Genomic DNA, 27,629 nt, shown 5'->3' on the forward strand with positions numbered 1-27,629 from the left:
CATACAACGGACCTCTAAGTAAACTGTTAATGTTCGATATATTAACATGTATGCGAATATTTGTATTACTACTCAACTTTTCATAGGGATAAGTCATTGTATTTAGGGATAAATATGCTAAAAATATCATGGGAACCGTTGTGTGTATCCTAGGAAGAGGAAATTATCCCTAACAAAAGTTGAGTAGTGTATATGATCAAACCAGCCGTAATCCACGGGTTAACAGTGTCAAATCCAAGACAATGCCATACAACAGTTAACAACCATTTAAGTAAATACGGATATGTTTTCCAATCAATCGAATAAATAATTGAAACTGCTTCAGCATGTATGTAAACTGGTATAGGATATCCTGCGAGCAGACGACACAAACCGGTTCCCGGTTGAAATTGTGAGCAAGTCGGGGCTCGCTGTATTTACCTGGTCCCTTGATTTGGTTGGCTGTCAGGTGCTCGGTGAGTATTGACAATCTCCCATGCGGGCACGCGCCGTTGGACAGACCCGACCAGTCGTATTCTCTTTCCAGGTCACAGAGAGAGAGGGTCTCTGCTGTTCATCCCGCTAGGAGCCAGTTAACAATGACCCGGGCTCCGTAACCGACCTGAGATCGCTGACGGATCATATTCTACCTATGGGACGTAGTTGCGTTCTGTTGTCAAGCTGATTCAACATGGCGGACGACAGCAAGCTTGATAGTGTTCCTAAACATGTGTCAAAAGATATCGTATGGGACGATCGACCGAGGACTTTACGACAAATAATGACGAGCTGTCGTCTGCCTTTTCATGTCAAATTACATAAAGGGGATCTGTCAAAATATATACCGGCGTCAAGTGATCAAAATGACGTGTTGCATGTGTTGGAAGTTCGACGGAGGAAAATTGTTTTAGGCAGACGACTTCAGTGGGAAAAAAGAGCCAATGATTACACAGTGACTGGGGATCAGCTGGACATACCTGCTTCTTTCAAAGGTAAGTGTCAAATGGTGCTGTACACGTACAGACGATGAACGCAGACGATAACAAATATGAGAAACATGGTGCATCTGTGACGAAACGGTTCTAAGTTCTTGGACGTGAGTGCATCAATCGAGAAGAACTTTACCGTTACGTGTAAATGGAGGTAAACTCGACAATGGTCTCTACAGAGTTCGTAAACAATACTGAGGTTGAGTCTTTGTCGAGGTTACGTTGTGAAAAGGAGGTCCTACAGAGTTGTAAATGACTTTTCGTGGTATGCAGTTAGTCGTCTGCTTAATTTCCAGCAATTTCATTAACAAAAACTGAAATCTATACCTTGATTTAATATTTCATTACTCCACCACGTATTCACAAGAGCATAAACGACATGCATTTTCAAATCACATAGTCTCAAGATCTGCAATAACTCGATGTCATATGTGTGCGAATAAGGAAACTACAGCTTTTATCACTGATGTCTTACGACATGCTGAAAAAAAACACACCTAGAAATTTGAAAGAAGCATGTATAAGAATATAGCAAAAACTGTTTCCTATTGTGGTTTCCTCTAGATGATAATTGTTTCCTAGGCCAACTAATCTGTTTGAGTGGGGACACATCACGTTTTATTTGTAAGATAAATGACAATAACACGATATTTCAACATGGCAGTCCATGGTTGAATCACTATTATGACGCGTGATGGTTCCTCAACAACTTCTACATCACGGTGAACAAAGTTTCAAACTGGCATCATAATTTATTTTTATAAAATAAAAACAACAAAACAAAACAACACAATGATACAAGATCACAAAATCACGGGCATATATACATTCGTCAAATAAACATGTCAGGCATACATATGAGTGTGAACTCAATTCGCAGTTTCCGTCATGTTCAAAGAAATTATGTAATCAATAGCAGTATAGTGTTTTACGTGTATGAGTTCATATACTCAAATTCGTATTAAAGACATATCCTAAGTTATTGAGTATAACCAGAGACGGTATGCTGGCATATCGTCACTGGTATAGCATCAATCACTCGGGTGACTGGTTGCTCAGCGCTGTTACGTGAGATAGAGGTATTAACTAAGCCAAGTTGAAATCTACACCGCCAGTCATAAATCCGTGCGTTCCACGACGCGTTAAGTCCGTGCTGCACGAGATTGGGGGTTGACAAAAACTCTTTAATGCCATTCACAAAAACGTAATTACTGTATGATCCACTTATACTTGATAGAGTATGTAACCGGTTTGTTATGAAAGGTCAGGTTCGTTTGAAATATATTTCCTATTTAATCTCGTATAATACTGCATCGTAATAAAACACTTTCATGTTTGTATTTCAATGGCATCTGATTGACATGTCAAATTGTGTCAGTATGAAATTGACCGACGTATTACTTCGCCACCCGGGGAGATCCCCTGAAATGTACTACAGCAACGTTTCAACATGATTGATTAATCGCGATTTGTGTAAATCAGTATTTACCTTCAGTAATGTCACTTTAAACCTCGATGATTATTACCAGTACTGGATTGCCTATTCAGATTAATTTGGATGGTAATTTATTTCAATCCTTAGTTGTGTCGATGTGTTTTAACACTGTTTGAAAACGAATAGAAATAACTGACATATTCTCTCACACTAAGACCTGCGAAAGCAAACACACTTTGATGAAATGCCATTGCTTGTCTGAAATGATCGTTAAGTTGAAAACACAAATGTCAACACGAAAGCTGACAACTTGAAGGCGAGAATTACTTTTTTAGCTCAGTCAGGCATAACCTGCAAATCTCCGATTAGATTTCAAATGAACCGAAGGCCTTCATTGACACCACTACACTATGAGTTTGCGAAATATGTCATCTCAAGGACGACCGATTCATCGCAAGTGGGAAGTTTAGTCATCACAGTTATGTTGAGAATACAAACTATGTTTGAAACTAGCGCTTAGCTAGTCTCAATAATCCCCCATCTGACCCGTTCCACATGGATGCGACAAAAATACTTATTAAATGCAGTTGAGCGAAATAGGTTAACTCCTTAACAACGGCTCCTCAATTTCAAATTGAAATGTTTATTCCTTCCAAATGATATTAAATCTTAATGGATTTGTAATTTAGAAGATTATTGTAGTTGTTTAAAATTCCGTGTTGTGGAACGCGGCCATGGCTTGACTGGAGGTGTTTAACCAACACGAACAGAGCAACCTAATGTTACACGAATGTGTGAACAGATTTGCCTCGAGGTACATGCTTTAAGTGAATGTGTGATGGACTGAAGCGTTAATAGATTATATATAGTGGTAGTGACGTCCATAAGGCTGTATGCTATTCTGTGTCAGTGTATAATTAGTTGGTTGTTATTCCAGTGTATGTCGGCGATATGTAAATAATCGAGCCTGGACCAGATAATCCAGTGATCAACAACATGAGCATCGATCTACGTAGTTCGAATACGATGGCATGTGCCAGTCAGGTCAGCGAGCCGGAACATTCAATCCCGTTCGTCGCCCTTTACAACAAGCATGGGTTACTTTACATCAGTTCTAACTGGGATCTAGTCAAAAGTTAGTAAGCATGCTTTACCTGCAGTTTTTGTAAGCAAAGTGAGTAAACCACGAATGTTGTCTCGGCATTATCTCAAGGCATATGTGTTCTTATGAAGGGTTGTTGTTACGTCCAAGCGTTGTCACGCCAGACTTCGCTTCCCTACATTAGTAAATGCATGAAGACCATTTTATTTTCCCCATCAAGATTTTTGTGATAGTTTTGTTAAAAGCCGCATAAAACTCATTTATTAAGATTATGATTATGTTTGGTATTTTGAGAAACAAATCTACTACCTCAACTCTTCCTTAAACACAAATAGACACTAATGGCCGCTTGCCCTGAGAACCACGCCCTGAGATATGGAAAGACGACTTGGCCTGTACCAGTGATGGTGGTATCCAGCCATCCTTCTTAAAAGTTATTGAAGGATAAACTTAATCTACCCCCGAGAGCGTACATACCAGAATCGGTCACCAGTATCTTTATGCTGGTCTATAGATGAGACTCAGGAGGTCTGATGTGTAATGGTGTCACGTCATAGCCCTACAGCATGACTCTGTGCTCACACTATATTCACTGGATCGTCCGGTCTGCGCCTTAAACCAACACGCACACGCACTCACTGCATTCTTCTCCTTGACGAACCTGTGAAGAACTGACCATTGGTAACCTCTGCTTATTGTAAGACGCGACTAACGGAATCGGATGGGCAATCCTCGATGACTTGGTTGACACATGTCACCGGGTCCCAATCGCGTAGATCGATGCCCATGCTGTTGCTCACGGGATTGACTGGTCCAGACTCTATTATTTACAGACCGTCTCCATACAGCAAGAATATTGCTGAGTGCGGCGTAAAACAACTAAATTCGCACACTCACTAAAGTATTGTGAAGGAGCACAGTTTTGCTCAACTACAAATTGCTCACAATAGTCACAATAGACGCATCGGTGGCATCCAACCAACCCATGAAACACTGAACAGGAGCATTCTTGTTCCATAATAAGCCCCATGGACAATCAAGAACATGAATAGACCGTCGAAAGAGATCTCAGTCGAAACCAGGCTTCTTGATCAATACCTACCCTAACAGTGCCAATTAATCATAACTACGTCAAGATATTCATATCTCTCCACCGATTACTGATAATTACGACACCGGGATCTGATCAACGTGTGTGATCATGCAATCTTAGTGAATAAGAAGCGTGATTGATAGAAAATAGATGTGCTCGATGAACTCTGTTTCGTGGTAATGTCTGTTGGTTACGAACATAAAGAGTCGGTATACGACTGAGTTGCTTGAACACATTTGTAGGTAATACTTTACATGTGATATCATAACCCGTCGTTGGGGGAAAGTGACGCCATTCTCAGACGTTTACCGTTTACTTTGGTCAAACTTCCAACATGCGGCTGACAAGCCTAATACATAGCCAGGGTGTTCCTGGATTGGAACCTTTGGTCATAGCTGCCTGTTGTAACTAAGGGGTGTAACTCTCTATAGCGAATTGAAGCTCCCGGGAACGCTGGATTGCCCGTGACCAGCTCCTTATGCGACGGACTGCTGTGCAGTACAGCCACCTGGAAAACGCCAAGGGCGATTGATATCTGACCATGAAGGTCATTGTAGGTCAACTGAGAATCAGATGAACACAATGGTTGTAGATGCAGCTGGATTGTGACTGTCCTGGATGTGTTAATGCGTAGTCGTACAGAAACGGTTTGGATCAACGACAATCAGTTGCCAGGTTGACGATTTTTATGTTCGCTTGCAGATATGTTTATGATTTTTTTTATTCATGAAACATATGAACGACGACCTCAGAACCATAAAGATTCTATAATAGTGCGTTTCGTTCTTTCTTTGATCCGGAGTTGATTCCAAGGCAGAATAGGGTACACATACGCACACACGGACTTGTCCTTTGTTGTGGGCGAAAATGTGAATCGGTTGGACAGGTATATGATTGTTGGTAGCCTGGTGGTGAGAGCGTTTGCTCGTCAAGCCAGTGTGTGAAGCTCATTGCTGGCGTTCTCCTCCGTGATATTGCTGGGGTATTTCTAAAAGCGGTGTGAAACTAAACTCACTCCTTTCCGTGCAATCAACAGCAGGTTTGTCTGGCTCAGTTACCACCCAGTTTCTTTGCCCACCTGTGCTAGGTGTTGTCTGTGAGAGTTAACAGAGTAACTACGTGTCCCTTGGATGTCTGCAGGTGGTTCTGCTGCCTTGAGATGGTCTAACGGACAATAAACATGACAGCAACTGGAACACCCTCTCTCCAAAGAGCATCGTGACGTTGATAAAGAACGTGACAAATCGCCCTAGACAGTTCTGATGAACAGACACTACAGATTCTATTCTCTCAATGTCCCTCATGTTCGCTTGTCCACAAGGACAAGCTGGACATAAGAAGCCATCGGTATCCCATCAGTCAAAAGGGGCCACTTCTGCTTTGACTTAAAGAGAAATCGGGCGGAAAAATGGTTAGTTGGGCTTTGGACATTCTGTTTGTCCTGAAGACAAAATACCGCGTGTTAAAAGAACGAGTCCACTACTTGAAGGACTTCTGTCAAGCCTGAAGTTGGTGATAATTGACCCTTAGTCGGAGACAAATGAAAATCTAGACGGACTAGTTGTTTTCTCTCTACAATGTTTAAACCACTGTTCTAAAATGAGCTGCGTTCTTGCTGGATAGACTGTCGTGTTTCTCTCTCCTTGAACGAGAGTAGTGCAATACCTTTGCTTGTGTATGACATTTTGGGTTTTTGTGTGTGTGTGCTTGACATTTTCTCAAGACGTTGACAACAGTGTTCAAGGTTTGTATGAAAACCATCAGAACTGAAATATTAATGACGACATTCAGGAGTGTGTGTTTGAGTATACATCTATAGGAAATTACTTAAATATTTCACGATATTATCTCGATTTCACTGTTTCCTTCAGCTTTACTTGTGACATTTACCAGAACATTTCTTCTGAATGTCAAATGGTAGATGTCCTTGACCTTCTGACAGAAACCCGGAACTGGGCCTAGTTGCACCCAATTCAGAAAACTAAAACCAGACACTGGATGATCATTTGTAATTCTGAATGCCAGTATTTTTATTTACAAATAGAGACCCGTGACTTATGACGCATCCATACTTGAAAACTGTCGTTGTATAGAAAAGTAGAGTTGTGTTTGTTTGGTGTCAAACTGCCCTCATCATCAGTGTTTTCCATAACAAAATAAACTCTTCAAAAAGGGTAGGGAACTGTACTTTCAATGTACGACTGTCGTAATTAGGAGATATGTGGGATTGAATCAGTGTTGATACAATAATAATGGATGGTATGAGAATGTATCGCCACGTGGATTTCATTCAAAGCAAAGCTGTTCGTTCAATTATCCCCCTTGTTAGGTGACTGGATTATGACATGAAAATTTCAGGTTTGCAATTTTCAATCAGTAGTGTGTGATATGATCTTAACCATGCACAGATACAGTGATTTATCGACCTGCCTGAAAAACGTCAAGATTCATGCACGTGTAGGAGGCTCCCACGTTGTACACGTGCTTCCCATGCATTCAGTGTGTTTTTCCTGAAATGATGCTGCATACACATTGGGTTTTCTTTCTACCAGACTTCAAAGTTCAGGTTCCCTACTTTTTTATAAGAGTATATAACAGTAAGTACCTCTCCACATCCGTAGACATACCCCTGCCCTCGGATTGAAGTTACGTCTGCGTCTAACTGTTCATAGAAACTATTTCGGAAACAATTGTATGCCAATTTACACTCATCAGAGGGGTGCACGAAGTCCGTGGTCAAGACTACCAGTTGTCCCACTACCAAGTTTTGTAGAAGTGGCGGTGGCTGAGCGGGCTAGGCGGCTGACTTTTTGTGCTTGCGATTAGGTGCTTGACTCTGAGGGTGTGAGTTCGAATCCCGTGTGAGGCTTAACTCAACAGCAGTACTTGAATCTGCGTTTTATTGAGAATGTGTAGTCCCAGATATGAGATGTGCTGTTAATGGAAGCTGTTCAGAACTTCAATAATTCAAATTTATCTCATCGTTGAAAAAAGAAACGTAACTAAACAGTGACTACATCATATCTGTGATAACCTGGCAACTGCAGAAAAGTAATCTTTGAAGAAATAGATTGCACACTTGAAGTTCTGGGTGCTCTAATGAAATGAGGGGAGTTATTTTAGCCTAGTAGTTACAGCGTTCGTTCGTCATGGGGAATACACGGGTTCGATTCCCCATATTGGTGGAATGTGTGAAGCCCATTTGTGGTGTCCCCGCTGTGATATTACTGGAATACTGCTAAAAACGGCGTAAAACTAAACTGACTCACTCGAATGAAACGAGATGGGTGAAAAACTGGGTTAAAGATTACTGAAAGAAAATTAAGAACTGACTGAAACAAAGTTTGTGTTATACAGTCTTCACACTGAAATATAACATAAAAGTATTAAGGTCGGAAATAGCCTGGCTGTAATCATGATTATTATTACCGTAATTCTGTATGTGGCAAAGCACACGCGCCAGCTGGTCAGTACAGTGGCTTTCAAATTCATTTTTCGCACCCATTGCTGTTATAAATGCGAAAAGTGAAACCCTCTTTGTCAAGATGAAATAGTCGCATTATTGCCCTGTTGTTGAACAAACGGACCTCTGTCACGTTTTACTCCCAGCGAAACAAGGCTCTGTTACAACGCCGACCCCCTGTCGCGCGTTCTGTACTCGGTGACACGCTCCCCGGACCCCCCGAGGGTTGAAGGGCCCCAGGTAAAAATAGCCAAATGTAAGGTGCCGAGAGGATACCAGCCCTCCCGACACAATAGTGACTCTCTCCGATTCACCCCCAGAGAATGTGTTCCTTGTCTGTAACGTCAAGAACTGGATAGGCTGTAATCTGCACTTCAACTTGGTCTCCAAGTTCACTGCCATTCGTCTTTGAAGACTCCAAAATAAAAATGTCAGCATGCATACCTACATGCTTTTCTATTGTTTAAGGTTGGCGTGATGCTTTTTTAAGGACAGGTGTAGAAAGTACTGCCAGGTGGGTTATTTTGGTGGACAGCGTTCTGGGCAAAGTCACGGCATTGATGATCAATATGCCGTTTGGGCATTATTTAACTTGCCAGTTCTCATTCCGAAAGCTGATGCAAGCGTGTGTGTTAAACATCTTCAGAATTGTCCTTTATACTGGAAGGAGAACATCCTAGTATTTGGTACTGGCATGCTTATGTCGGACAAGCCTTGAGGTAAGGGTGTTACGTTTGTGACATGTCAACATTTTAACCTCCGATCGTGATCTTGTGATCGTGAGTTCTAATCCCAAATTTGCCCTGATTATGATTCGTTGACTTCGGAATTATTTCCTCTCTGAGACCTTCAGCACTTCAGCTTCTTTTATTGCGATAAAAAAGTAAAGGCACACGTTGTGAGTCACTCATTTAATTAGACGTGCGTTTTAGTAACGCATATATGCGGCTCTCGGTGTGAGAAACTGCCCATTGATTGACGCATATATGCGTCACTCACTGTTAAGAGCTGAGTTACATGTCGCATGTATGCGGCTCTCGACCATAATGAGTTAATCTAACTCGATAAATTATTAAGATACTTTTTTTCAAAGCTGTGTAAAACCAAACTCACTGACCAACTAATATTCCACTGTGAAATGATTCACGTGCTACAGTTTATCTTCAACATTTTATAGAAGTATATTCGAGATCAAATACTTTATCCTTAAATCTACGGCCAGTTATGCGATGTTCACAGAAAACAGTTCAGGATGACTTCAAAGGTGCCGGTATAATATTCACAGATTGTTCAGTGAAATATTCTTTGTATATCTTTGTGTATATTCTTTATGTCAAAGAGATTGTTGAAATAATTGTACATAAACGGTTACTTCATCCCATTGCCAGTAGTGAATGTAACTTATAAAGGCCGAAACTAGTCTTTCTGAGGGATCGATTGTTTTTTCAAGGATCAGAGAATGAATACCACTTGGAAAATATCACTGGATTTGATTCCTGGACAAACACAAAAATAATCCTGAACAAACAAAAAGTAAATCTGCATCACTACTGCTATAGCGTGTTCAGCATCCCCCTCAAAACGTGAGTAACTGACCTGCTTATCCGGTGGTTTGTAGTAACAGCCATTTTGTTTGTGGTTCACGTTTGGGATTGTGAACAATCATTTGTTGGCCTATTTGTCGGACTCACATTGGTATCGACCCAAGGCATACCTGTCGCATCTTCCAATTAGCACACGGAATGTTATGTCTGCTTGCGTTATGGATGCAGAATTTGTTAAAACAAAAATCAAGATAACTTTCTGATAGAACGAACGACGATGTAGATTCAAAGTATCACCAACATGTTTAATGACCAGTCGTTATTCCGTAACCTTCATTTTTTCTGTGCTACTCGTCTTAACCCGTATATTGCACTTGTGAGGTGTTTGTTTTTTCTTTTTTATAAAAAACATGTTTGTGTTTGATAAAGGAATTAGTTCCAGTGCTTGTGGTGTTTAACACGAGGTCTGTCACATGCTATGCATTTTGTTCAACAGAGGGAAGTTATACAACTATTTAACAGCTTTCAAATTGGATGTGTACTAAAGTAAAAAATAGGCTTCTAATGATGTTTGCCCCATCTCGACCACACAAATCATATCCTGTATTCGCGGAATGGTCATTAACTATTGTATGCATAGTAACACGTGGAATGTATCACTTGGCGCTTTGTTTTCACACTAACATTTTGGCAGATTTTTTGTGCTATTTTTTATTAGTATTTGTGCTGGGGTTGTAACTGTTGTTTTATGGTTGGAGGTTCTTTGTGACGCTAGGCTTCAAGTACTGTTTCATGAACAGAAATTCTGCTTAGTACGTTCAGGGAAACTGGTTGTCATTCATTACTGAGTTTTAAGCCGCTTTTAGCTGTATTCCAACCTAACCTGTACGGTGGCAGGGACTGTATTTGATTTACTGTTTACCACGGCACTCAACACTATTTCATCCATATGACTTTGGTGTATGTGTGTGTGTGTGTGTGTGTCTGTGTGTCTGTGTGTCTGTGTCTGTGTACCTGTGTGTGTGTTTAATAACTGAGCGAATGTTTGATTAACAAAACAATCCAGTGACTGACATCATTGTTCTACGTAATTTGGATACACTGACATTAATGAACCAATTGCATGTTAAACCAATGTTCTTAGGTACAGTGTGTGATGCCCCTGTCTGGTGTCCCCCGCCATCATATTGCTGGAACAAATAGAGTCTTAGTAAGTGTTAGAACATAGCAACTAACCTGCTTTTGGAATGACTCTTGGAATGACATTGTTACGCATGTCACAGTGATGTTATGGATAAATATAGTCTAGTCTGGACTAGATAAATCACGTATGAGCAGCAAACATTCATCCAGTCTGTCGATGTACGATCATATTCAGTCACACTGAGATAGCTTAATGATTATACTGGGCAAACTGTCTGATTCTGTCCTGGATCTCTGATGTGCATTGCTATTAATTCCACTCTCTGATGTTTGGGTGAGCGAGTATGGTTTAAGTCACCGTCAGCAATCATTATTCAGAGACATCAAAGGATACAAAAATGGCCTTTGTGAATTTTACTCTTGTGATTATAACACTTGAGGTTTCGACAGGACGACTCGTGGTCAAGCCACATCAGTTGAGCGATCGTCCTATCAAGTCATTCCTGTAGCGTCAGGCTCAGAAACAAAAATCGTCTAAGAACATTCCTGCATCTTTGGGACATCACGTTTCCTGCTGTGCTGACCATATTTGGTCAGATACTACCCTCAGATCGATGCAATATATTGATCCCAATCAGTAATCATTATCCTATCAACAGTCAGAAAACTACCAACCACGTTGGCAGAAAATTAACCGACCGTGTTCTCTCTAATGTTTAGAGCCCAGCAGCGTTTATATCGTAAAGCAGCCAAAGAACCAGTTTGTCTCTATCACATTACAGGGTTGGCGATCGGTCAAGCGTCTTGGGTATAAATCCTCTTATTGTGTGTCTATAGTAAACAATCTGAGTCCGGACATTGGCAAATAAGACACCAGCCCAGATCGTGGTTACGTTAGTTTATTTGTTGCTAGAATAGAGTTATCTAACCTGATCTCAAGAGGAGGGTCAAATGTCACTTCTTTGGACGTAGGATTGTGGCTGTGACGTAATCGATCGTGAACGTTTTAATGCAGTCGTGAGCACAAACGGGCACCGAGTGGACATACAATAGCGTGAGAGAGAACTGTGGGTCATTAATGAAGACATTTGATACAAACCAGTTTCTTCTGTCAATGAATGTAGCATACAAGGTCGTACTTCGTATAGGGCAATTAAGGTTTAATTCCCGCGTGACCTACGAGCGGACGTCATACCACCCAGGCTGTCAAAATATGGCCATTGTCCATCCTTCTAAGACACCCTAATGCTTGAAGCGTTGGATCGTCTCGCTGAAGCAGAGACCCTGTATCTATCTGTACATGGTCTCTGGCCGAAGCGCCGAGTTTAATTCCTTAACACGAGTACTGTGGGTAACCACCAACGTGATTTAATAATTACATTATTTAACGTTCAAGCCATACTCATCTATAGGTGTCTGTAGTGGTTGTAGTCAATGTACATAATGGCCGCCTTATCCAAGGCGGATGGTTTTACAGTGAGCTGTGACATAGCTGGAATATTGTTGACCTACGTAAATACACAAACAAATACTAATGTACGTCACTAATATCTGTTGACATTTTCACCATATTTTCCCACAATGGGTCACATTCACATTCCTGTAGGAACACCCGTCATTTATGCATTAATACATTACAAAATTGACTTCTTATAAATGAGAATGGCGGCCATCTTAAATCAAAAACACGCTCTAAGTTTACTGAGCAACAAAACACAACGGGTCGTTTTCTCCATACGACCGCAGAATAATCAATAAATCTGCTTCTGAAACGTTACTGTACAAACATGCCAATTTTTCAAACATACAAACAAATGTTTGAAAGTGGATTTAGGGTCGGTATTGTCCTACCAACGGTGAGGAATTCCTCTGTGATTGTATCGCTCTACATGATCGTGAGGTACAGCAATGAGTAAGTACACGGTCATGTTTGGCCGCCATGTTGCCCATGTGGACATTCTGACATGTGTTATTTATACACAGATTGTGTAATCCGAAAATATTTCAATGTATTCTGAAACAGTATCGACTGTATGTCATCTGGTGTTATTTATTTGTTGAGTTTCTCATCCCCATTGTTGAGGTTAGGGATCTTTGTTGTTGATGGTCTCGTCTACATCGTTCAACCATGTTTGTAAATACACACATTTGAATCTTGTGTACTGTCAATTGATATTATATTAGCCTGTTCTTTTCAGTTGAATGGTGACAAAAAAAGAGTGAGTGAGTTTAGTTTTACGCTTCGCTCAGCAATATTCTAGCTATATGGCGGCATGGGTTGATGAAGGCCTATTCTACCCCGGAACCTTCACGGATCGGTGACAAGAAAGAGGCTACCTTCTGCTTATTTAGTGTGTGAATCCTACATTGTACACAGATTTCGTCAAAATATCGATTATCGTGGTACATTATTGTAATTGTATTGACAATAACACAAATCTTTCGCCCATAGTTATCGTGGCGAGGACTATCAAATGTAAACGAAAACTTCTCATAAAACATATAATATATATATCTACACACATTTCGTAAAATTCCTTGACAATTTTATACTCAGGGGATGTACGGATCACTGCTCCCAGATAGCCAAGCCTTAAGGCGACGTATAACAGTGATTTGAGGAACCGTTCACTAAAACCCGACACAAGAGATAACAGAGCACGCTTCACATTTGCCCTGAAGGAAGAGGTTTTATCAGAGCCGTTTGAATTGTTCAGTACAACATTATGGCATTGAGTCATTCAGCAATACATTCATAGATTCGTTGTGGCGATCACCACATATACTGACACCAATAGAAACGTAAGTTTAGAACAAATAAAATCTCATAAAAGTAAGCGTTCAACGTATATGTCATAAACCAGAGTTGTTTCTTTTGCTGTTCGGAATATTTGATTGATTATTGCAGATACTCTATTGTATATACCCTTACATATTCCAACAAGAAAGGATTTTTCCCCACCCCCCACGCCATTCTTCCCATCCCCATCCCCATCCCCGCCTTCCCGTGCAAGGCATACTTTATACATACTGCTCACAGAGAATCTTAAGCGCGTGCATCCTCTGACATATTTCACGATTTAGTGAGCCCGATTGTTCACCATCATATTGAAAATTAAACGTTCTAGGTCCATACTTGTACAGACATGATTTTGTCTGGAGATCAGCATGTCTTTAAAATGAGCAGTTTTCATCCTAAAATCCGCATGGAGTCCAAACAAATATTCGTTTTTGATGAGTCAGCAGGATCAAATAGGTCGGAAAAGTCGTGTTTTTCCGTCGTGGTCACCACGAGACGTTTTCTTGTGTACATCTAATGTTTTTATTTATGGTCCAGGGATGTTAGTGTTCATGTTTATAATTTAAATGATATGTCATTTGTATTTGTCTCATTACTACTTAATACCACCCTATGGCGTATCATGGTTGCCCTGTCCTTGTTGGTGCTGATGTGTGACAGTCGCAAGTGAAAGTAGTTCAAGTCATTCAAGTCTTAGTGTATTGTGTTTATTTGTGATTCATCCGAATCAGACTGCAGTCATTAGCCTGCGATTCAGCGCGTCTGGTCTCGTGCACGAACGTAAGAAAACACGTGTTGATAGTTTTCACGATAGATCGTACATCATTCTGTCATGTTTTTGTTTTTTGTTGTTGTTGTTGTTGTTGTTTGTGTTTCATGTGTTAATGTCAAAACTATATCTAATCTGTTTCGTCTATAGATAAACTATGAGGAGGACATTCTTCCTGAAATGAAGATGAAGAGCTTGTCACATAGATATCCATTGTACAAGTTGTAATTGTCAACGTATTTCTCAAGTTTAATTTTGCACGCTCCAGGGACACAAATACAACACATCTGATACACTAGTCATCTCAACTGCTTCTATAACAAATACAATTTTGCCATATTGGTGTTATTACAAATGTCGATACAGGTTGGGGTAGGGGTGTTAAACCTTAAAAAACCCAATCATTTGATTAAGCCATTGTATATTAAAGGACAAGGTTCTTAATTCTTGCCTCCTTTTTCAAAAGGTGGGTAAAAACAACGCCCAAATTCCTTTCACGGAAAAAAATCCGACAGTATTACTTCCCTAACAAATCTCGAAACCCTGGACATATCTGTAAGCATCAATCGACCCACGCCCGTTATCCTGAAACAGCCATTGGTGGGAGGACTCATGTTTTAAGTCCTTTAATCCATTTCTGACACACCATCGGTTCTTCCCAGTTCCTTGAATTCTAAAATTAGTGTGTGAGTCCCGCCGGTCAGACATTAACAGTAGTAGTGATATGTTGGCGTTTGAATAGTCTCCCCGCCTCGTCTGATGTTGGCGAGTCGCTTACGCCGTTGTCTCATGTCGTTGTTGACTAAGCTAGAGATTTTTTTCAGTCAATATGGGCGTATAGGGAAATGCGAATATGTGTATGAATTTTAATATTTGAAGCTGTTGTACTGATTGCTTTGTTTACCGTAGATTCATGAAAGATTAGGCCGAACATATTCAAATCCGGATGGATTTTTTTTATAATGTGATTGAGTCTAAAATATTGTAATCCAACATTTAATATTTACGAATGGATTTGATTTAAGGGAAGTCGGTGGATTTACGTTCTGATTTTGGACACACCCATGACACTTTATTGAATATTACCATGACCTTTATGACTTAAAGACATAGGCAAGTGATTTTCTGTTATATTATTTTTATATGACATAAAAATGAAATGAATAAATCAACGGCAGGAAAAGAGCCACGACCAGTCGTCTTTGATTAAAATATGTAACGAAAAGAACGAGCCCTACTGTCGGGGTATAGCGACTCCAGGCAGACGGTGACGACGTGTCCCCTGTCGTTGGAGCTGTGGGTGGAGGGAGGAAGGTAGGGGGTACGAAGGGTAATAGAAGCGACAAGAATCTTTCCATATACAAAATATCTGAATTGTTGTATTCCGACTATGTCATGAACAATCAAATAACGATTACACCTGGTGTTCGCGAGAAGGTGAAAGCATCCTGCCCAACAGCTAGCACCCGTCACAAACACATACAAAGCCTGGTCAATTATCCACCGGAAGAAAAAACGGCATATAACGCACAAATCAATGTAAGAAAATGCACTCGAAAATAGTTCGTGTGTCACATTTGTCCTCCACGGACGTACCATAAAACTACCCAAAATTGGGATTACCGGATCAACGTTTGAGCAAGTGTCGTAGTACGTTACTTAAGGTAATCGCGGGAAAAGATGTGCTCGGATTTGACCTAGAGCTTTGTTAAATGTATAAATTGCGTGGTAATAACGTGTGACTGAAATGTCTCAAAACGTCTATTCTTTGGCTTAGAAACTTGAATGTAGATATTTTATACGCACATCTTCGTGTACCGAGTCCGACATTGAAGGTCGCAAACAGTGCATGAACCAACCTCATAACATAAGCTCAGCACAATTAACACAAGCCCCAGTGTGCAAATAGCAAACATCGGTCGACAATAACTGGTTCTAGGCAGGTACTTAGTGCAATTCACAAAGGATTGTCCCATGATCTTGCTAAGGCTGAACTGACATCAAGTTATTACATTCTTCAGTGAGAGCAAGACATGAGGATAATATATCACAGATAATGAATGCAGTGCTAGACGAGCACTAGTCGTTGTTTGGTTGTCGCCGGGTTCAGTGTATAAGTCTCGTCAATTCTATGGCACATTCTTGTCGAGGAAACTCGACACCTGTTTGATATAGGGCAGAGATCTCATATTGTTTGACCACGTATCGGAAACTGAACGTTGACCCTTATTGATCTTATCAACCTCTGATAACGTGATTGATTTCGGAGTGTCGGTCTTAAAGGTAGGCGGCTTGTTTACTGCTTCATAGTCAGTGGGCGAGTGCGAGGAGAATAATGCTTTGGAACAATGATCCAGAGTACCATTGTCAGCAAAGTGAAATGAGGCCTAACATACACTATAACAATGTGTTTGTTACTGAATGTACCGGACCGTGCTCTAGACGACAGAATGGAGAAGATCCGAGGTTTGATTGGGTATCCTACCTACCTGATTTTGAGTTACGACACCTTTAACCATTTTGAGGGTAAGGTCGGGTGGATAGGGGTGGGAGCAGGAACAGGTGTGAGCGTCTTCAAGTCGCGGCTTGAGTGAGTGAGTGACTGAGTTTAGTTTCACGCCACTTTTAGCAATATTCCAGCAATATCACGGCGGAAGACTCCAGAAATGGGCTTCACACATTGTACCCATGTGGGGAATCGAACCAGGGTTTTCGACGTGACGAGCAAACGCTCTAACCACTAACCTACCCCACCGCCCCACCACTGTCACCTAGATGTGGGTCGAGAACTAGAAATGATTCGACACTTTGATATTAAATTAAAACTTTTTCGGATGAACAACTTCTTTAGCCAAGTTATTCGACGTTTCCGTACAGATTTTTGTATCATTGTCCAGCAAATGATGATATGAGACATGCTTTTGCCACACGTGTGTATGTACTACTGTGTAACTATCTAATATATTGTTACCCTGTTGTTTTGTGATTCTGATTGATTATGTTAATGTTTACCCAAATAAACAAACGTACACACCCATGAAATAACTGAAGGAAGACGTACCTGAACTTACTTCAAACAATTTTTTTAAAAAGTACGAACAAAATGTGCCTTTAAGACCACCGCCGTGATATCTATCACCTGTAACGTGATTGATTGAATGTTAAGCACGGGATGGTCCACAAAGCTTACACATATCCTCTCTCATGCCCATTCACTCACCTCTGACCTTGCCTTTTGTCATTTTCACTAACTTATTTGGATCGGTGCCAGACGTGTTAAATCTTCAGTAATCGCTTCACTTGCACAGTGTCTCTGTGTTTGAGAACTGAAGTTCGTTAGATAAGATAGGTTCGTTATGCTGTATATTGGAGGGCACTTATGGCATTTGATTGACAGTTGTCAACAGCTCAAATACCTAAGACAGTAGATGTTTGTCTTCTCAGAAATCGGTTCCAAATCCATCGGAAATATGTGTTGTCAATTTCCCGAACCAAGTGAATTCATTCTTTTCCCCGGAGTTGCACTACAGCCTTTCTAAAATTAGGGGGTCGGACGAAAAACCTTGTCGGCTAAAGCGTTCGCTCGTCATGTCGGAGGGCAGGGTTAGATTTCCAACACGGGCACAATGTGTCGATCCCATTTATGGTGTCATCCGCCGTGATATTGCTGGTGTACTGCTAAAAGCGGCATGAAACCCAACTCACTCACTCACTCACAGAATCAGGTCATGCGTTAATGTGTTACGCTTCGCTTAAATTACCCGCTCTCATCCCCTATGGTGACTCTTAATTATCAACTGACAGCATAGTTTTAGTCGCCAATTTCTAATGATATAGTTAAAAGTTACAAAAAAAACGACCCTATGTTCCTACGCGATTTTTGGGTGGACTGAAACTGTAAACAGACAGTACGTATTTGACCCAGACAGGTACACACAAGTTCTGCACAGAATAACGGTAGGGGCGTTGTAAGTGTCATGAATGTGCGAGATAGGTTTAGAGTGGAATACCATTAGTATCTCCAGAATTTACCCGTTTTGTTTAGACAATTAAACAATGGTATCTGGGGTATCAAATGTAGTGCCCTGAATGCATCTCGTTCACTTAAATATATATTCAGCTTGTCAACTAATCTTGAAAAAACACTTACCCGGTGAAACCATTGTCAGGTGCCGGTAAGTTTAGAATGGAATGTCAAACTGATTTCCACCTCTGCTAGCAACCGTCTTGGGAATGTTGAACAGATATGTCTAGATGAATATTCACAGCGTTTGCTTCATGGTACCTGACTGTGAATTTGTTCACAGGAAATGTCTGCAAAGCCTTCTGATTGAAAAGGTTTTGAATTTGACTTAAAACAGTTCTTTGTTGAAGCCCCCAGCAGCCGGGTGTTGAGCGGGAGATGCGACATAAAGAATGAGTGGTTTGGTTTTGGTTTGTTGTTGTTAAGCGCCTATTCATTCTGCTATATGGCGTCGATCTGTAAATAATAAACAAGCCAGTGATCAACAGCCTGAGCACCGTTGTTCGCAACTGGGATACGGTGACAAGTGTCAAGCAAACCAGCGAGCCTGACCACCCGATCCCGTTAGTCGCCTATTACCACAAGCATGGGTTACAGAGGACCCGAATCTTCGCAGGTCTGATGCGTGAGTGAATCAGTTTAGTTTTACTCGGCTTTTAATAATATTACAGCAATATCAAAGTGGGAACACCAGGACTTCACACATTGTACTCATGTGTGGAATCAAACTTGGGTCTTCGGCGTGACGAGTGAACGTTTTAGCAACAGCCCCCGTGACATGATGGATCGGACGGTCAAAATCGCGGACTTAGTTAACTGCGTTTCTACCCCCATCGTGTATTGTTCATCCCAGTGTCGTTCACTGTATTGTTTGATCAAAACCTGATTAACTACAGACAGTCGTCATATAGCCCGAATGATGCTTAGTGGGGCGTTAACCCACTAACGAGGAAAGAAATGCGATGTGCGCAACAGTATATGTCACATCGGGAGATGCTATTAATGTGTTTCACGCTTCGTACCCATGTGGGGAATCGAACCTGGGTCTTCGGCATAACGAGCAAAGCTCTAACCAGGCTGCTACCCTGCCTCCGTTTTTAATACAGGGTGAAAAGTGGAACGGTTGTGACATCACCAGAGCTGGTAGCCAACATTTACGTATAATCATCCGTACTCAACCAATAGAAAAGTAGGGATATTGGATAAAACTATTAAAATGCAAGTGGTGAAGCCAAATGTGACACTATATTCCGTTCCTTTAGAAACGTTTCACCTGTATGGATACATGTTACATTTTCTCATATGCATCGGCTTTGGTTAGTGGTTCGCTCGCAAAATGGAACATCTCCTACCTTTTTTGAATGTTATATCTTGCACGTAGCATCGAACTCCCTTCTACAAGACAAACATATGATGCACTTTATAAACACCCACACCGCGCTCAACAGCATGTCCCTAGCTACATGCACCACGTCCATCCTATATCGTATCTGTGAACAAACACCCATGATCTAGGGTTTGATCGTTCTAAGTAACGTCATCGAATACAGATGTCAAATTTTCCCCAAAGGTTTCAAGCATGCGAACTTAAGAAACCCGTAAATACGTTGTGTTGATCAAAGAACGGACGTCACCTCCGCCGTTCCGGTGTGTTATGCAGGCTGCTGATGGGGATTTCGTTGCCCATGTGTCAAGCAGGGGGTGACACCGGGGAGTCAGGTGTCAGGTACAAGGAAGCAGGAATTACGCGTTGACGGAAGAGGACGTGCAGAACAGTTTTTGGAATCGCAGACCTGTAAAGGTATTTTGGACAGTGCGCGGAATTGGTTTTTAGGATGCAGATTGGTGCTTGGCAAAGGTGACAGATTGTCGCTTCCAGATGAACGTGGGGTGACTTGGTGTGCGACTGGGGTGGGAAAGGGCTTTGGGGCGCCCTGGAACAAGCCTGACCCATGTTAAGGTGATTATCACCGTAGACGGTGGTAGAATCGGACCGGCAGGTATTTGTGACGCGGCTTACAGGTAAGCTGTGTTCTATTTTAAAATGGATATTGGTAAATATTCTTAACGCTTAAAATAAATTTGAACTTTTGAAATTTTAAGTTCAAAGATTTGCAAAGGTTCAGGCAGTTGGTTTGTAGTGTGAAGCTGCATCAAGTCAGTCGCGTTTGGTGAAACGGGTTTTGTGGAGATGGCACGACACACCCTGGATAGTCAGGTAAAGTTGTTGTTGTCAGTTTACTGAACACAACATAATGTGTACGTTATCGCCTGATAGACTATTGTCGTTGCCTTTGATCTTTAAGCGAAGCTTCTTAGAAAGTCTGGTAATGTTTTTAATGGCAGCCTTACAATGTTTTGATATTTAAGTCAACAGCATCTACATGATTGATAATGTTTATACGAGGTCGTGTACAATTTGTTGTGTGTGTTTCAAAGCACATGGAGATGTAGCTGATGCGATTGACAAAAGATATTAATACGTTTATGTTTAGGGTATGTGCCTCTGTAGACATTGCGCAGATCAGCAAATTGGAGATTGTCCAGTATCACCAGGATAGTGTGAAATGCACGGCTTGGAGTTGCATGAGAAAACTTCTGCTGGGTGAACCAAACAATCTATGACTAGATGTACGTGGTAGGAATTAATCAAATGACACTATTCCTGTCAGTTGTCTTGATAAACTTCTTAAATCGTTTTAAAGGTTACAATTATCCGAGTCATGAATACCACAGCCTTGGCTAACGTTATCCAGAGTATCAAAGTTCGGTATAGCGAGATGCAGACTAATGTTGTCCAGACGTAGGAGGTCCAGATTAAAGTGGTTGTGACTAAAGAACTTCGGATGGTTGACAAAAGCCAGACTAATAGTCGTAGAAATACGTTTATGACTCAAGTACCGCGGCCAAGAGTAACGTGATCAGTATCAGTTAAACCAAGATCGATCAAATACAGTATAAGCTAACGTTTCAGTAACTAATGTGGTCAAGACTATTGTGGGCTAATGTCCAGTTCAACGATGTCAGTCCAACATGATAATGACTATAGAGGTCGCATTCTCTTCCCCCATAGGTTACTTGTCATATCTCCCTACGAAGATTACATCTTTAGTGTGGTAAAGAAGGATTGCATGGGTCTCGTCATTCTCTTCTACAGAGAGGGATCTCGTCATTCTCATTCTCTCCTACAGAGACGGATCTTGTCATTTTCTTCTACAGAGAGGTTACGTGTCATAACTTCCTACGAGGATTATGACAAGCAGCCTCTCTGTAGAAGAGAATGACGGCATCCAAGCAATCCTTCTTTACCACACTAAAGATGTGAAACCTACACGGTGTCATATTGCTGGCAAATGTAGTCAGCTATTTCCGACAATACTGATCTACGTATTATCATTTTCTGTTTGTGGCTGACTACATGTCTGTATTCTCTACAAATGTCGAGGTGCATAAGTAAGAACCGTCGACTTCATGGAATGACTTGGAAATCGAAGCCATCAGTTTTCTAGCCAACTCGTTCGATGTCATCTCGCCCAGCCAGTATTGATCAGCAGGTACCTGTGTACACCTGGATATTGATCATCGAGTATCTGTGATCGATATTTGCAACGCATGTTTGTACAATACTAAGTTTTACACAAGCATGTTTCCCTTTTTAGAAGTATAAAACGCCCACATGTTGGAGATTGGATTTAATGTGAACACACCTAATCTGAACATGCTCTTGTGAATAAACTATACCGATTACTTGTAGATTTCTAAATTGCGGATATTAGAAATGAAGTAAAAATGTCGATCGTTTCAGATTTTACAGATATTAGGGGTATGGTTATGATATGTTCTTGTTCCAATACATTGCCTCCAATCAAAGTGCAATAAGAACGATATTTCATATTCTGCCTGCAAAACTAGCTTACAAGGATTGAACTGGGAATATCAGTTGGTCTGTGTCATTAACCCACACTGTTAAAGATCTAAACGCTGTGTACAAAACACAAACGTTATCTCCAAAAAATTATCTGTCGTCTGTGTCGAATCAGATTTCATTGACTTTGAAGACAAAATGGTAAATTAAATAAAAATCGTACATTTTCTCATGGATTTAATGATTTACAGTACATGAATTAGTCACAGCAACTCGGTGGTGACTCCAGGTGTTCGCGAACTAGTTTAGCTGCTCTCATTTAGCGAAGGCACATATTTGTCTTGGTGCAGATTCCTAAACATATCTCATATGTAAACTAACAGAACATATTTTTGGCCAAATATACTTCCGGCTCGCAGCTTGCAAAGAATAATCCAGTTATTACCATCGAGCCTTGGAAAACGTCATATCTGTTATTTGTTTTCACAAAGAATTATCTATTCTATTTTCGTAATATTTGTTCTTCGGTGTGGGGACGTTCTTCCCCTTATTTGTCTAACTTCAACATATGTTAGACTAGATAAAAACATTTGCCAAGCAGAATGTTTTGATAAATAAACCTCATGCATCTCTACTCGACCTTGATACGCGGCTCTGATTTGTTTAGCAAGCAGGTAACATTTCAGATACAGTTTGATGGTCCCATGCACCCTGTGGAATGGCTCCAACTATGAACGCGTTCCCACACCTTCCGTTAATATCTAACACAAGGCATCCTTGGCTTCTTGTCTTGTTCCAGCACCTAGCATCTGCTCGTCAACATACCAGCCATAATTCATAACAACATTCCCTTCCTCCAAGATCATTTTAAGAACTAAAGACTGCGTGTTGACCATGCGCTCGAAGGGCTTAATGCCAGCTTTAAAAAACGTCTACTCCAGGATAGCGGATGACTATGTTCCAAACGTTTGTTTGTCAATGTTTGAACAACCTTTGGATCATGACCCAACACAAACTCGCTTTTCCGAAAGTTGTGTTCTATGAGTGAGTCTATTCTGAACGCTGGTCGGTGTGACATAATTACAGAGGTCAAACATCAAGAATAAACAGAAACATATTTCTCAATGAAGATGGGCCCAGATCGTGCTAATGGTTTGGAAATAGCCCATGTTGGAATGTCTGTTCACACAGGAAGAGGCTGCTGGCACCTTTGGTGAGACGAGTGTGGAGAACGTGAGGACTCACTGACTGCGGAGGGCAGCAATTACCCTAATTTGTGGACACTTGTTAACCAGACAGGTTTTTTTAGCTTTTTGTAGTGTATTTTTGTTCCATTACCCGAGACGCTGGTCCTTCAAGAGATGTCTTCATGTTTGCTGTTGGTTGAATTAGCCGACACTTGTTAACCAAATTGAATGTTGTGTCAGATTACACTCTAATGTTCCTGTGTTCATGCTTGGCGAAAGGACATCAAATAAGGTTGGTTTTTTTATCAAAGCAGTAGCTCAAAAAAGCTGTTCCGATCCCCGTCTCGATATTGACAGATATTTTGAAGGCGAAAAACCTCGCTCATCCACGTAGTGTTTCACTGACACACTCCTCGTATTTATAATGTTTATCAGTTGGAAGATACTAAACAACCGTCTAAAATCGACATTTCTTTTGGTAAAATGATTAACTTTAGTAAGGTTGTTAAGATTTTCATGCATTTATGATCTTTGGAGTTGATAATGTTCCGTTACGGCTTGGTTTACTGTTCTTGAGTTTCTTTGGTTTCAATTAAACAGTAAGTAGGGTATTCTCACATCAGCCATACGTGTTTCAGAGGCTGTAGAACATGAGTGTTTAGCTATATCCTGTGTATCACAGGAAGTGGGGTAGCCTAGTGGTTAAAGCGTTCGGTGGCCACGCTGAAAACCGGGTTCGATTCCTCACATGGGTACAATGTGTGAGGGTCATTTTGGGGGTGCCCCGCCGTGATTTTGCTGGAATAATTATGGCGTAAAACCATACTCACTAATTCTGTATCACCAGCGTGAACCGAAGACTCGCCTTGATCAGATCCTTTGACAAAGGACTAAGTTAATTTGCAAGAAAAGGTATTTGTCTAAGTCCCATGCAACGGTTCCTCTCATTTTCATACCGGCACGTGATATAATGTAATAGGCAAGGCAATATTCTCATCTGTGGATTAAATTACACAAAATTCTGCCAAGTGCTTATTAAAAACCATGGGTATTACTGATTTGGCATATCCATGCATTGGACATGTTTTGCTGAACATCGTCATCTTCAGACTAATGAAGAAAAATATTTGCATGGGATCGTCGCCAATAACCATGTTTTCTTCCATTTGGCCAAGCCAGAGAGCTCTCCAGTCTGTGACGATGACATTGGCATTGACATCTGTAAAGTTTAGAGACTGGTGACTTGTGTCTGTGGCCCAACGTCATTTTAAAATATTGACTTGGCCGCCAAATGGCCATTGTCCAGAGTGTTGTGTTGATTCCAGTCCAGACAGGGGTCAGTTTACTGAACATGACATCATGTAGTAGTCACCACAGTTACCACATGTGATTACAAGAGTTCTGTTGACCAGTGGAACACAACATAGGATCACTTTTGTCAACCATGTTGATGTAACAGTCGGAGGTGACGAGTGACCACCCGTTTGACACTTGATCACCTATCAAATGGGATACTGCAACCACGGCCTATCATATGCATTAAGGGGGGTGGTGAGGTAGCCTAGTCGCTAAAGAGTTCGCTCGTCACGCCAAAGACCCGGGTTCGATTCCTCACACTGGTACAAAGAATGAATCCAATTTCTAGTGTCCCTCGCCTGGGTGCTACTGGAGTATTGCTGTAAACAGCGTAAATCTTAAGCCACTCACTCACTCACTCACTCATCCATGTACAACGGAAGCTCTAGATTCCATCAAAGTCATAATGTTTTCGTAAAGCTCTCTCATATGGGAAATACTATTCTAATGTTATGTTGTGTGCAGGATCTGACCTGACCACGATATGCAGGTCTATTTGTGTAGGAAATAGCTTTGACCAAAATGTCCGATAATAAAAAATGCAAACACACATAACACTGACGTCGACTTGTAAACTCATGAAAATGTTCAGCCTCTTTTCGGGAATCTTGAAATTTATTTCTCCCAGTAAGGTGTTGAAAAGAAAATTCCGACGATTTTTATATTAGATGTATCATCTTGTCCAAATATTACATTGTGTTGTATTTGCACGTGTGTACCCGCAGGTGTTTGGGACCCCTTGCCTCATACAGAATGTAATCAAAAGATTCTCTCAGACATCCAAACCAGCTACCATGTCGAGTAACTTGATATCGTCTTTATTAGAATATTATTAATGATATTCTACATTTAAAAAATATTATCTGGTCATTTGTGCTGTTTTGATTTCTTTCCATTCTTGCAATAGCCACATGCATTTAGAGAGATTGCCGTTCTTGAAATCTTTGTGAACACCGAGCAAGAGAGTAGGCTGAATACAGGTGGACTTGAGAACCAGCCTTCCGTCCTACCAGGGTGATTTCTTTCCGGTCTCACTAACTGTTACTTACTTCAGATGTACGATGTATGTGGTTACGCACTGTGTCACATCTGGTACTTACGACGTCACTTCATACGGTCGTTAAACCGTCAATGCACCAAGACGGCTAAAATATATATACACTTCTTCATCATTCACTGTTTGTGGCAATATTTTCAGAAACTTTAGCGAAAAAAGCACACGATCTGCAAAACTTTGAAAGAAATGGTAATGTGAAACCAAAATCACACTCACGTCCACCCTTGCCCAAACCTGACACTAATGATAGAATTGTTGTTGTCTTAGAGAGATCGTTTCATCTTAGAACGCACAGTTTTGAACTAATACCTATATTATACCAGTTTTGACTACCTATTATTATCCTTTCCTATGGACAAAATGTCAGCGTTATGTTATGCCTTAGATTAATATGTAAAACACAACATTAGGCATTTTCCAAGGATATACCGAAAGGTCATCATCTCGACATCGGGATAACAAAGGCTATCTCGGGTTAACTGTTGCACCAAGGAAATCATTCTGTTAGGTCGTGAAATTACATCGTCGTAAACGAAGTTCGAGTAATAGGACAGTATTCTCGCCCATTACACAGATGTTCACTTGACCGCATTGGGCAGGTTGCGTCTGATTACTTTTGACCGAATTTCAGAATAAATCAACAGGACATTCTGGTCTTATGTCAAGTTCAGATTAATTAATTCTTAGTCCCTTCAAATTCCTTTCTTACATTAGAGTTGCTGTCCAAACATTGACCTTGTTTGTGGGCAATCTCTTCACCACTGTCCACATGTTGATACATCCTAGTGGTCAGTTTGTCCTCCCGACTCTCCTGGACATCTGTCAAATACAAACATCATTATATCAGGTGTATGTTTGGGTTGTTCCCAGCACAGAGGAATCATTTTAAAGGCCCATCAATGATTCATGGGTCATGTTCAGAGATCACAATGACGACTTTGACATTCTGACACGCGCCGGGACGTGTGTTTGCTCCAACTGACCCTTGGCCTGTTGACTTTAAGGACAATGGATTGTGTGTAGAGATTCTAGGGCTTTGTCTCAGTCTTATTCCATCATATATAAGCTTGATAAATAGTGAATGAATGTCATAGATATTTGAGATTTAAGTTTCGATTTTGAAACAGCTTCTTGGATCAATATCGAACAAAAAACACCTTGATCCCTCCTTTAAACCTGCTGCAAACTATTTCAGTATTTGTGTTTTTCTGTATTTAGTTTTCAAGGGGGAACTTCAGAATGTCAAAAAATACTGTAATTTGCGGCGGACAAATATAAACGTTTACGCACAGGCCCACAATGTGAAGAAAATATTACGTGATGTAAAGAAATATGGAATGAAAATTCTTCGGGAAATTCCAATTGAGCTAAATAGACATCTCGTGACGCAGGTCTCTGTTAAATATACAATCCGGTGCCTTAATCGGACATACCTGTTGTTATTTCTGACTGAGGTTCTTATACAGTCAGTTGTCATTTCGTCTTTCTCAATGTGAGAAGTGGGTTGTAGTTTGGTTTCGCTGGATGATGCTGGTGACAGTTCACCATTACATTTCTCAGGTCTTATTAAGGTAAGTGTCGATGTTACACAGACTGTTGATGAACAATAATCATTGTTTAACTGTTTCCAATTATTCGAAAATAATTTTTCATAGTCGCAAGAACACTATGTCACCGTTTTGTACACAATTTTTAGTAAGGCAAAGTAGGTCCTAGAGCCCAAGCCGACAGACGAGAGACGTGTTGTTGAAGTGCACGGCATCCTTTCCCGACGGAATTGTTCGTTGTTCTCTGCTTTCGGTCACTAATTGCGGGCTGCCGTC

At 40.8% G+C, this 27,629-nt stretch overlaps 1 protein-coding gene across 1 annotated transcript in view; it reads left to right on the forward strand.

The window, feature by feature from the left end:
- The first annotated feature begins 457 nt into the window (after window positions 1–457).
- The window catches only part of LOC137291811 (GRB2-associated and regulator of MAPK protein 1-like), a 48,899-nt gene continuing 21,727 nt past the window's right edge, over window positions 458–27,629 (forward strand). Inside the window, exon 1 of the mRNA XM_067823348.1 lies at window positions 458–971. Coding sequence (XP_067679449.1) covers window positions 671–971 — 301 coding nt within the window. The 5' untranslated portion in view covers window positions 458–670. The remainder of the gene's footprint in view (window positions 972–27,629) is intronic.

Source organism: Haliotis asinina, chromosome 7, assembly GCF_037392515.1.
Source record: "Haliotis asinina isolate JCU_RB_2024 chromosome 7, JCU_Hal_asi_v2, whole genome shotgun sequence".
Lineage (NCBI taxonomy): Eukaryota > Metazoa > Mollusca > Gastropoda > Lepetellida > Haliotidae > Haliotis > Haliotis asinina.